Genomic DNA, 13,129 nt, shown 5'->3' with positions numbered 1-13,129 from the left:
CCACGAACTTGGACAAGAAACAGCGATAGTCCTTATGTATGAAATGAAACCACCTAGAAGGGTGGACTGAAAAGTTCTCGGTCTAACAATGAAAAATCGAATTTATAATTTCAAAATTATTTTTATTTTTCAACATAATCTCCCTTAAGACTAATACATTTATTCGAGCAATGCTCCAGCACCATTAGCCCATCGCTGTAGTGGTTCTCAGTAAGATCTGCAAAATACCGTCTAGAGCTGCAATCACCTCTCGATTCGAAGAAATATGCTGATCAGCGAAGGAGAGTTTTTAGTTTTGGGAAGAGACAGAATTCAGAGGGAGTCAAATCTGAGAATAGAGTGGATGTTCCAACAATTCATAGTGCAGATCCCTTAATTTTCCCATTGCAAAACACCTTTATGGGCAGGCGCACTGTCCTGATGAAAGATGATTTTTTTCCTTCTGCAAACCGGGTCTTTTCTTACGACTTTTTTTGTCTAGTCTGGTTAAAAGATTGGAATAATATTCCCCGATTATTGTTTTACCCTTATCAAGATAATTAATAAACAAAATGCCTTTAGCATCCCAAAACACCAATGCCATGACCTTTCTTGCTGATGGAACTGACTTTGTCTTTGGTGCTGAACAACATGCTTCTGTCCACTGTTTTGACTGCTGTTTGGATTCTGGTATGTAACGGTGAATCCAAATCTCATCCATAGTAATCAATCGACACACAAAATCAGTTTTATTCTTGTTAAAACTCTCCAAGCACTGTTCAGAGATTTTCATGTGAGTGCATTTTTGAACTGCTATGAGCAAGCGCAGCAGTTCAAAAAAAGCCATCTTGCGCAAAGCTTTTTCATTTGCAATTCTTCATGCAAAATATATCCTAGACTTTCTTTTGAAATGCCTATAGTCTCAGCAATTTCATGCACTTTGACTCGCCGGTCATCCGACTACGTTTAAACTAGGCAGCCCATTTCTTAATTGTCAAAAACAAAGGAGAAGATTGCTCATAAACTTTTATGAACTTCGATTGAATTTCTTTTTGCATTAAACCTTCTTTTTACAAAGAATTTTATAACCACATGATACTCAATTCTATCCATTTCAAGGTATACAGATGACACTTTTGCTTCAGACAGCTGTCTGAACAAACTAAAACAAACTACTTGAGAGAATGACTTGCAATTTCACATGGATGCTTATGACAGATTACCAACTTAGAAAAAAAAAAAAAAAATCTTGCCGATGATATTGCCATCTATGGTTGAGGACGAGAACTTTTCAGACTATCCTTGTATGTTAAATGACATATTCAAAGAATTGGAGATATACTTCTTGACAACTACTGAAATTGAGAGTACATTAATACAACTAACAATACCAAGCAGGCTATGTACATAGCTAGTACGCAATATCATAATGACAGTAATTAATAGTCATCTAATCTGATATGTTACACTGCTACAGAGTCTAACAACCCCTTGCAAGAGACATGCCCTAACTGTTATTAAAACAATATCTACCATACCTCTCCTCAAAATCATTCACTGAAAAAAACATTTAACTAACTTAGGCCACCCATTCTACTCAATCACCACTCTCTATGCAAAAAATCCAGTTCTTGCACCCTTAATTAACTACACTAACAAAACCTTCAAAGGTGACCTACTGTTCTTTCCCTACTTGTTATGCACTAAAAATATCTTCTGCATCTTTTAAAACCCTTTATTAGCCTGTTTCATCACATCTCCTCTTTTCCACCTAGTAAACTAAACTCTGCAGCCCATGAACTTTCAAGCTATCTTCAATATAGAGAATTCCACAGACCTGTTATCATCTAATCTCCCCCCCCCCTTGTAGATCCTCCTTCACCATTTCCTCATCCCTAAAACACCTGAGATGTAGACATAATAAAGATATTTATAATGAAGAGATAATAACCTTATCTCTATCCATCAATATAGTCACCATCCAAGTAATTCTTTGAGTTATGTTGCTAACTTTTGCAATATGCTCTCTGAACTTTTCTAGCCTCATCAATTTCCAGCAGTCCAGTTCTTAAAACCCTTTCCTCTTTATGTTCCTCCAATAATCACTCAGCTCACACACTCATTGTGTTAATCTGCACAATGCATGGGATTCACATTTTTCTGTGCATCCTAGCCTATAGAAACGACCACTATACATTTTGTCCTGTTGGCTTTGTATCTCAACAACGGCAAATCTCAAATGAACTTATGACCTTATCTCTGTATTGCTTCTGCTTATTTTACTTTTGTTTGTTGCAATTATTCAGCTGTCATCAGTAATACTTCGCACCCATCCCTCTATCCTTCCTGAAAATACAATATCCTTACATTTTATTCCTGTATCATCTTCCATCATAACATATTTAATAACAGAATCACGCTGATTTTGCAAATTGCAAAACAATTTTCCCTCAGATTTCTCCCAACTCCACGTCCCCAGTACAATCTTTGCATCAACTCATTTGCAACACTATACCTTCTCGATGTACTATCATACTATAGCAATAAATGCAATCTTCTCTATCTCTCTCATTTCTTCCAGTAATGCTTTCCTATCTTCTTTCATCTATACTTTTGTCACTGCAATCATTCATACTTATCAGCTCTTTCCATCTCTGCATTCACTAACATCTCTGATCTTGAAAGTATTTTTAACTTGGGTATAGTTATGTTAAAGATACCAAGCAATTTTAAACCTGGTTTTACTCCATTTTTTCCCAAGTAAGCAAACAGACAAAATGTCAATTTTGCGCCTGCAATTTATGCAAGACTAGCTGATCCCACAGGTAGTGCAAGACCAAGGCAACTCGTGGTAAAAGTGGAGCAAGCTCTGATCACTAATCTTAATATTTACCCTTAATGCCAAAACACATCTCCAAGAAGGGGATGTATGATGTTTTGTATTAAAGGCAAGGGGCCACTACCCAGATCGGTTTCGACCTTAATTGAGGTCTAAAAATACTTTCTACATCTATATCTCCTCCGAGATTTTTATTTAATAAGGTTATAACACCTTATGGTTAACTTGTTTTGGTAAAATACTTACAAGCTCTGCATTACTAAATCTTGGTATTTCTAGCCTAGCTCCCACTGATGAGACCTCAATAAAGGTCGAAACCGGTCTGGGTAGTGGCCCCTTGCCTTTAATACAAAACATCATACATCCCCTTCTTGGAGATGTGTTTTGGCATTAAGGGTAAATATTAAGATTAGTGATCAGAGCTTGCTCCACTTTTACCACGAGTTGCCTTGGTCTTGCACTACCTGTGGGATCAGCTAGTCTTGCATAAATTGCAGGCGCAAACTTGACATTTTGTCTGTTTGCTTACTTGGGAAAAAATGGAGTAAAACCAGGTTTAAAATTGCTTGGTATCTTTAACATAATCTCTGATCTTCTCACCCAGAAAACACAATTATATCTTATTCTCACATCAAGTACACCTCAAATCACAGAGTCACCAACAAGATCATCCATATTTTCCCTTTCCACTCTTCTATACTCTTCCTGGTCATTTCTCTCTCTTTCTCTCTGCTGTACTATATACCAGATTCTTCTCCAATGGCTTAAGCTCGTCTTTTGCCCGTGAAACTGTTCATGACTGCTACCCCATCATTCCACAACCTTCTATCACTTCTTTCCTACTCTCCATTCATGTTTCACTTGATATTGCTCGTTTCTGCAAATGCATTTTCTGTAACACTTTCATGCATTCCTTCAGTAATGCTCATCATTCTGCTCTTCTGCTATCAACACAATCTACATTTACATTATCGCTTGTGAAACAAACATGATTCTCTCGCCACTCACTTTCAAACCACTATCGTTCACCTTTGGTGAGAAGCATATTGTGTGCATATGCACTACATCATACAAACTCATGATGAGCTATCATTTTTTTTATTTTTTTTAAATTGCTAATTTACATTGCATTAGCTACAATGACTCCACAAAGTGATTTAAAATATAGTTAAGTAAACAATTCATTTAATCAAAAATTTAGTTCAGTTTATTCACTTTAGTTCAACCTAAATTAGCTTGGTTAATGATACTTCAGCCACTACTACCCTGACAGATTAGATAATCCAGTTTAAATATAGACAAATGTAGCATGGCAATTGTTATAGAGAAATTCTGTGTATCTGTCATTTCCTTTAATCCATACTTCACTATTCTGTTATATTAGTCAAAAAGGGGTTCAATGACAGCAAAAAATAAAATAAATTATAAACACCTAGAACTGACGAACCATGAAATCTGATATGGCATTTTTAAATTATATGTAACTCCCTCTTAATAATCAAGTTTTACTCCTTATGAATCTTCTACAAGGCTGCTCACATCAAGCTAGGACTCAGACTAAACTTTTATTAAAATTATGAAGAAAGTTGAGATTTATTTGAAGATTATTCTTCAAATAAATGCTGATTTTCCTATCAGCAGGTGTAAACCTGCTGATAGGAAAATCACAGAAAGCATTTTTATTGCTTACAAAAAAAAAAAAAAAAAAAAAATAATACATACTGATTTTGAAAGAAAATTGAATAATGCTGATTAAACAGCACAGAAAATTTTCAAAACTATGTAAGAATTTCTTAGGAAATGGAAACTGAAAATTATGTAAAGCTTGTCAAAAACCAAGCAAAGGTTATATGTAATTGCATTTCTATATAAACTCCTTTGGAATTAACCTTGGTGTAATAAGTAAAAACAGTGACAGAGTCCATTCTGCTAAAAGGAATAAGATATGAGCACTTACCAGAATCTTAAAATGTTACATGTTATTTTTCAAGATGTAATTCAAATAAGATGATCAATCCTCAGTGTTACTGATGAAGAACTAGCCCCCCCACCCCATCCTACTCTGTAATGCTAACATGATAATTATAATTTTGTCCATGGTGTGAATGGAATCTTAAGCTGAAAACTGGGATAATTCTATAAAGCTTTCCCAGCAGAAATCTTATTTCCAGATACCTCTGCTTTCAGCATCTCCAAGATTTTAGACCTCCCACTGAGGAGGAAGCTCACTGAATAAAGGCTGAAAGTAATCTGGGAAGTGACACTTTCCTAATGCATCACAATATACACATCTAAAAGGAAGTGAGCCATACATTACAGGATATTATGGCAATACGATATGAAGATGGGTGCTGCTATAGACAAGGGGATAGAAAAGATGATGGAGATAGTATGCATTGACAAATAGACTCAATTGGTGGAGCACAGGTAATTATTATGGGGGATTTCAACTATGGTAACACTAATTGGAGGAAGGAAGGAAATGGATTTTATGCAGTTACTAAGGGATAATTACCTGAGACAGCATGTAATGAAATATACTAGAGGTTCAAGAGTGCCTGATCTAGTACATCTGAGAATTTGTCTATAACAAATATGACTACGTTGCTACCAACTGGTGAGAGTGATCATATGGTCTTGACCTAGGAGGTAGCCACATATATCCTAGGAGGACAGGATATATGTGGAATTACCGGGCTGGTAAATATGGCAAGCCTAGGAGATTGCTTGGATCAGTGCCATGGCATGTAAAACTGTAAGGGCTGGATGTTGATAGTGCATGGGAAGTGGTCAAGGAGGTAATGGCTGACTGAATACCTAGAGTCAGGAGAGTAAATCAAGTGGGAATTAAATGGATGAATAACACCATTAAGCTGGAGCTGCAAAAAAAAAAAAAAAAAAAAGAAACAATTGTGGAGGGAATTTAAAGAGAAAGGTGACCTGCAGGCACACGAACAGTACAAGGCACAGTCCAGAAGGGTAACTACTGTGGTAAGAAAAGCAAAAGCAGATTATGAAAGGAAATAAGCAACGCAGGCTAGAGAGAATCCCAAACAGTTCTTTCAATATGCTGCAAATAAAACAAAAAATGAATAAGGCGGAATGATTTTAAGAAATGCCGATGGTGAGAAGGTAATTGAATCAGTCGAAATAGTAGAATTACTAAGTGAACACTTTGTAATAGTATGTCATCCAGGTGGATGACATACTATTACAAACTGCAGGAATGAGAGAACATGATGGCTTATACGGAACTGAGGTGAATAGCATATTTGTGAACACATCTGTGGAATTGGAGTATACCAGCTCGAGAGTCTTACATGAAGCGGCAAAGGAATTGTCAGTGCCCTTGACCATATTATTTAATCTAAGTCTCATCTCTGGGTTAGTCCCGAGTGGGTGGAAAGAGGGGAAAATCGTTCCATTGCATAAAGGAGGCTCCAAGACTGCTGTAGCAATAGCAAATTACTGACCAATCAGCATATCAGGAGTCATTGTCAAAGTATTGGAGAAGTTGGTCAAGAGCAAAATACAGGAATGGATAGATGGAAATGGCATACTGTATGAGGGGCAGCATGGTTTTGTGAAGGGTAGATCATGCCTCAGTAACTTGCTCACCTTTTATAATAATTGGATAGGGGTAATGGGTTTACAGTGATACTGCTGGACTTTGCAAAGGACTTTGACAAGATATCACATGGAATCCTAATCAGAAAACTGCAGCACATGGGTATGGATATAGGGTTGGTGAGATGGACAGGAGGGTAGTGAGAGATACCATAAAGTAGTTTAATCAGGAGTAGAGTCCAAAAGAAGGCCTGTGCCTAGTAGTGTGCTACAGGATTCTGTTCTTGGACCACTGCTATTTAATTTGTTCATTAATGATATAGGAAAAGATCTGAGAGGAACTGTTCGGTTATTTACCAATGATGCAAAGTTGGGTAAAGCAATAGTGAATACACATGATGTCAAAATTTTGCAGGATGATTTGGATAGATTGTCAGACTGGGCTATGGAGAATGGATGTCAGTTTAATGTGGCAAAGTGTAAGGTTATGCATTTTGAGGTGAAAAGATTATAGCAGCATACCACATTGGTGGAACTGTACTCCAGGAAATTGATGAAGCCAAAGACAAGTGTTAGTTGATAGGGAGTTAAAGTTTAGGCAACACATAGCAAAAGTGGCTAAAGCAGCTCATCAGATCACTTGGTTACTGAAGAATACTTTGACGAGCAGAGACAAGCAGGTTATTGTTCTTCTTTATCGAGCCTTGATAACTTCTTGACTGTGTGCTGATCTGGGTACCAGGGTTTCTTGGTGATGGGGAGGAGGTAGAGAGGATCTAGAGGCGAGTGACCAAGATGGTAGCAAGTCTATGGAATGAACCTTACGAGAACAGGTTGAAGATTTGTGGGTTACAGAAACTGGTTGATAGGCAGAAAAGGGGTGATGTGACATTCAAATTACTGAGAAGTTTTTACAAGGTCCCACCACCAGACCTGGTCTGAAAAATTTCAGAACAGGCCTGGTGGTGGGAGAACTAGGGGCCATCCATGGGAACTGAGCAAGAGTGTAGTTAGCAAGGATGTTAGAACTAGTTTTTTTTACTTGCAGAGTGGTGAATGAGTGGAATAAGCTGCCAGATTCTGTTGTGGGTGCCACGACTGTGAATGAGTTCAATTCAAGTGCAAATGCTGAAGAGCTCTTGACATGGCCTCCCTCGATGAGTCTAAGGACTCCTTGGAGTTGACAATAATAATAAGTCAATTGTATCTATATGCAAATAACCTAATAGAAGTCATGAAGATACACACGCAAACTTGTTTGCACAAAGGATGAAAACAAGAATATAATTTCTTGTCAAGTAATTTATTTTCTGATCTAACAAAAGAACTTGCTACAAATGCCTGAGAACAATATGTAAAAGAGGAATAAATTTTCATTGATCATAAACAATCAACAAACCAAACAGTTGCCTAACCATTTATAGTAAGTGCTACTTGTTGAAAGTCTTTTCAGTTGGTTATAAATTAAATTAAAAGATGCCTAAAAATTATATTTTTGTTTAATCCTTTATTCAAGTGTAAGCAAACAAAGTTTGCACGTGAAGTATCTTCACGATCAGACTAATTGTATATAGAGGCTAATGACTTCACATTAAATGTCCTAGTATCCCATAATGCTTTGCATTATGGGAAGGGTCACTATCCAGACTGGTTTTAATCTTTAATGAGGTCTCATAAGTGGGAGCCAGACCCCGAAAAGATACCAAGATTAAAGTAATGCAGAAGTCATACATTTTACATATATAAGTAGTGAAAAGCTGTACCACCTTTTCACTACTGATCAGAAAAAAAAAAATGTAGGCATGAAGTGATAATTTCAAGATTATAGTGTAAGAGATGTAAGAATACAAGAATCTATGCTATACTGGATTTTGCAGGGGTCAGAGCCATTTAATTAGATAATTAGGTTTTAATAGTGTGGAATCCTTGTTGTAACAATGAAGCCAAAGAGCAGACAGTATGAGCTCTGTTAAGCAAGTCATGACAAAACTGTTTTTTTGGAAGGGATGACAGAATTATGATGCATGTATCTTCCAGTGGAGGTAAAAAGTAGGATTGAGAATGAATGAAGGAGAACATGGCATTATCCAGACATTCCAGACTATGTAAAGTCCTTTTTCATTTTCTTGGCAAAGTGCTATTTGAAACATCTGGAAGAACAATTTCGACTCCATTCATCCTCAGTTTTCCTTTTGGGTGTGGTCAAGTAGGAACACGTATATGAACTGATACATGTTCTACTGCAAATTCCCAACATTCATCCATATCCACTTACTATGGAAACGGAGAATGCAAGTATATCACCTTTTCTATACTTCAAGCTTATCTATATCTCTATTGGCACTTGCTCACTGTATAACAAGCCAGACTCTCTTGTAAAGTGAAGGTCATCTCTGAACTAAATACCTCATAAGTACTCATAAGGTCTCTTCTGGTTTGTGCCTTTTAAGTCTAATTGTAGACTAACTTTATTTTCAAGAAATAATACTTCATGTTTTAAGAAGTATGACTACTTCCATTATTTATTTCTGGTAAATTGGCTAGTAATTAAAGTAAAATGAGTTCTCAGTTTATATGTATTTCACCAAACCAACATGCATTAACACTTGTCAGCGATTTCAAAGATCATTTTTTAAGAAATGAATGTTCTTTTCAAAGTCAATTATAGAAGAAATTGATTCATCCTCTGCAGAATACTTTCACTGAAGTTCTTTATTTAAAATTCTTGAAATGTGAATCTGAATTATTTTGAATGTTTTGTGCTTGTTGGCGAAACAATTTTCATTTAAAACATTTTCAGCAAGTACAGATGAAAGATCTTAAAAAGTTTAAGTTTTCAAGCAGTTCTAGTAAGGCAATAATGCAGTACTCATCAGCTTAGATTATAACTTATGTTATTATCAAGTAGTTAGTAACATCACACGTTATGTCAAATTAGCTTCATATAGAGCTCCACTCAATTATTTCAGGTTTCCATGCCAGCAGAAAAATAAAGAATTTTTCCCTAGTTCTTCTTAAAAATATGTTCACAGAAATCATTTCATTTGCTTTTAAATGCATACCCACTAAGGATTTAAACTGGATTAGTACTTATTTGAAACATTCTTCTTTTATATATATAGACCTCAGTCATGCAGGGTCTATATATAAAAGTCACACACACACACTGAAATCAGAAATCTAAGATTATCATAAAAAGGAATTCAAGTTTGTTTGGTTTTCATCAAAGAATAATTTACAGTTTATACCTTATGGATAAAAAAATGTAACTTTACAATAAAAGATAAAGCTGTTATCAGGTTTCATATATAATACAGTATTCCTAAATTATAATTCAGAGTACACTATCAACTTATGCTGGTCAGATGCCTACCACTAATCCCCCCCCCTCCCCTGCATGACTGAGGTCTATTATGCACACTACCTGCCTGTACTTCCCCCCCCTCACCTGTGGGTCTGAGGCCACAAGGAGGGCAGGCATAATAGACATTATCTGTCCATCACTTGTGATTAAGCCAACCGCTAAACTAAACCACTGCTAAAATCAGCAGCAGCCATATAGAACAAGATTTCTTCAATGGATATGAAGAATCACATCATAAGAATACTTAAGTGACATTATAATTTATAATAATTTGAAACTAAGTTATTAATTTTCATTTTTAGAATTTCATTTTCTTAGCTTTCTTCTTTCTCTCTGTATCAAATTTTGTTTTAATCTGTTCCCTTTCATATTATTATTATTTTTTTTAAATATTTGTACATTGTTTATGTATGATTTCTTACCACTCCTTTTTGCATTCTTTTTCAATGTACTGTTTCCAATCAATTTCTTAAACAAAGAAATTGTTTACTGTTGTTAATGTACAGCCTCCACTGACGTTTTTTTTTACTTTATGGTCATCATTAATCAGAAGAAGATTATGATGTCTCAGACTTTGTCTAATGGCTATAAAATATATACATTTGGTTCAACTATGAAGATTTTAGATAAATGACATTACATTCTCCTGACTTTAATCTGAAATTAAAAAAAAATAAATAAATAAAAAAAAAAAAAAATCAGAAACTTGTTTTTAAATAACAATTTTGCTGTTATTATGAAGAGATTCTTTAAGGTCAGGGTTACATATGAACTGGCAAAAACTGGAAATTACAGTAAATAAATAAATAATAAATGTACACATGTTCATTAAAGCACACATATGATTTTTCAGTTCATATCTGCAAATGTGCATAACATGCTGATTCCCTGCTTAGTAATTCCAAGGATTAAATGCATAGTGCCCCTCTCTTCCCAATTCTACATAATATCAGGTTTTGCCATTAAGTATGGAATAGTAATTCTTATTTTTGTGACCAATTTTTCTCAATGTCTTTGAGAAATTCACCTTTGTAAATTTCTCTTAATTTGGCCTACATATCCTACATACAAGTTAAATGGCACAAGAAATTTTACAAAACACTTGGTTTCTTTAGTGTGTGTGTGTGCGCGCGCGCGCATGTAGAAGTATCAGATGTAAGAACAGAATCAACAATGCAACAAGATAAGGAGATGACAATTTAGTTTAGACATACTTACCAATGAGTTGATGTGTTACCCATACTGTGTTTCTAAATGTCAACTGAAAAATATTCTTAATATATTAACAGATATATCTAAATTTTTGTGTGTTTTTATTTTTAATCTGGTTTTGTGTGTAATTATGATATTTACAATTCATGTCGAATGCCCCTATAACCCCAGATTCTTAAGAAGCTGACTAGTATGAGAAAAGTAAATAGTCTCATAACTACATTTTTTCATATAGAAGAAACAATGCACACATTTCATCAATTCTTTATTCCTTTCTGTCATTTGGCAATAGTTTATATGGATAAGACTCAAATCATAATTTTGCAATTTTTTTTTATTTTGTAGTTATATGTTAAAATATGAAACATTTCTTTAAGAAATGTACATGGACATTATTTATGAGAGATACGTTAAACTTGCCATCAATGAACCACATTTGTCAACCATACTCTGTTTACAAGTCAGGTTTCATCACAATAAAAGTTTAATATGATAAAATCTGCCTTTAGAAGTGCACTCTACTGAAAATTCATTCATAACTTCTTACAATTCATTATTATTTCAAGGAGGAAATCTTTATAAGAACAACTTACTCTTGCAACTTGTAACTGAGCTTTAAGTTCTTTGACTAATTCTTGTTCTGCATGTAGGGCATCTTTTTCTATTTGAATCACAGAGTTCAGTTTTATAGCTTGGACTGAGAGATCCTGACTTATCATTCGTTCTTTATCTAGTTGTAGTTGGACTTCATCTAGCTCCTAATATAAAAATTAAATTTATGTACATGTTTTATGTGGCACCTACACTATTTATTTACAGTAGGAAATGAGTAAGACAAACATTTTGGGAAAATTTGGAGAAAAGGACAAAGCCAATAATAATAATGCTAAGTACCTGGTGGATTTCTGTTTAGACATAGGCTAGTCACTACAAACGTTAGGCTCCAATATAAAGATTGTGAATAATTTATGTGATGAGAACACAAAAGAAACAGAAGTCTTACTGACTGTAAATATTTGACAGCAAAATCTTTACATCAGTTCAGGATATAAGAGTATAAAGGAGATTTGTTGAAATTCTCTTTATACGCAAACAAAATTTTTAAAAAAAATTAGTTAAGCAGCTTTCATAAATGAAATGCAAGCTAATATACAAAATTATTGTGGGAGAAGAAAACAAGAATCCAACCTTGGAGATTTAATGGCACACTCAAAAAAAAAAAAAAAAATCAATCAATCAATTAAACAAACTTCATGGTAGAATCAAAGAGATCCCAGAAAAAGAAAAATTTACAATGAAAATTAGTGGTGAGTAAGTCAGCAAGTGTCCCGAGTGCATACTGAGAAAATGTAAAAAAAACCTGAGCTATTGTAATACCAGCAAAACCAGTTGTGCAAAAAGCTGGTGTGAATATAGAAAGTAGCAAAATTCAGGAAGCTATAGAAAAAACAGAGGAATGAGCACCATACAACTAATCTAACAAATAAGCTTAGGTGTTGATGGTTATCCATGACTCATTTTTAATGATATTAACAACATCACACAAACTATTTTATCAAATAATGTTTTATCAACTGCTTATATTTCGCTGAATTTCAAATCAGCATCATCAGAGCACAACACAGTTTGTATATACACAACAGTGAATAAGTGACGTAAAAACTAATTAGAGATGATAAAGGTGATAAAAACTAAAGATAAAGATGTTTTGGATGTCTGTATTAATTAACCCCCCCCCCTTACACATACACTATTCCCACCCAAAAATTATTGTAAATTTGTAATGCATTAGTATTGTGGGTTGGTTAAAGATTTTTTTCCTATTTTTTTACCATCATCAAATTCCTGACATTTACCCTCAAGGGGTGTACAGGATATGATAGTACTACATGAAAAATTTATATCATTACTAACTTCCTACCTACAATTTCCTGCCAAATCAATCTGTTACCTGTCAAAGCTACAACATTGTCAGATCTTATATTTATATATCTATCTTCTAAGGCACTTTTTACCGTATCAATCCACCAATATCTTGGTCTTCCTCAGGGTCTTTTTCCTGCCAACCTGGCAGAGAACACTTGTTTGGCTAATCTTTCCTCGTCCATTCTGTTTAAGTGAGATTAGCTCTGCTAACGCATTCCTGGATGCTGACAATGTCAAGTTCT

The 13,129-nt window shown here is 34.8% G+C and overlaps 1 protein-coding gene across 4 annotated transcripts in view; it reads right to left on the bottom strand.

Moving 5' to 3' along the window:
* LOC150102363 (uncharacterized) overlaps positions 1–13,129 on the bottom strand; it is a 445,051-nt gene that overhangs the window by 31,062 nt on the left and 400,860 nt on the right. For all 4 annotated transcript variants that reach the window (XM_090398788.1, XM_090398787.1, XM_090398791.1 and 1 more), the window contains one exon: positions 11,555–11,719. In XM_090398788.1, the coding sequence (XP_090254914.1) occupies positions 11,555–11,719 (165 nt within the window). The remainder of the gene's footprint in view (positions 1–11,554; positions 11,720–13,129) is intronic.

The sequence above is a fragment of the Typopeltis vanoorti genome, chromosome 10 (assembly GCF_054136105.1).
Source record: "Typopeltis vanoorti isolate ZY-2024b chromosome 10, IOZ_Tvanoo_1.0, whole genome shotgun sequence".
NCBI lineage: Eukaryota > Metazoa > Arthropoda > Arachnida > Uropygi > Thelyphonidae > Typopeltis > Typopeltis vanoorti.
The sequence above is the reverse complement of the archived record's forward strand: the minus strand, read 5'-3'. Positions and strand labels throughout refer to the sequence as shown.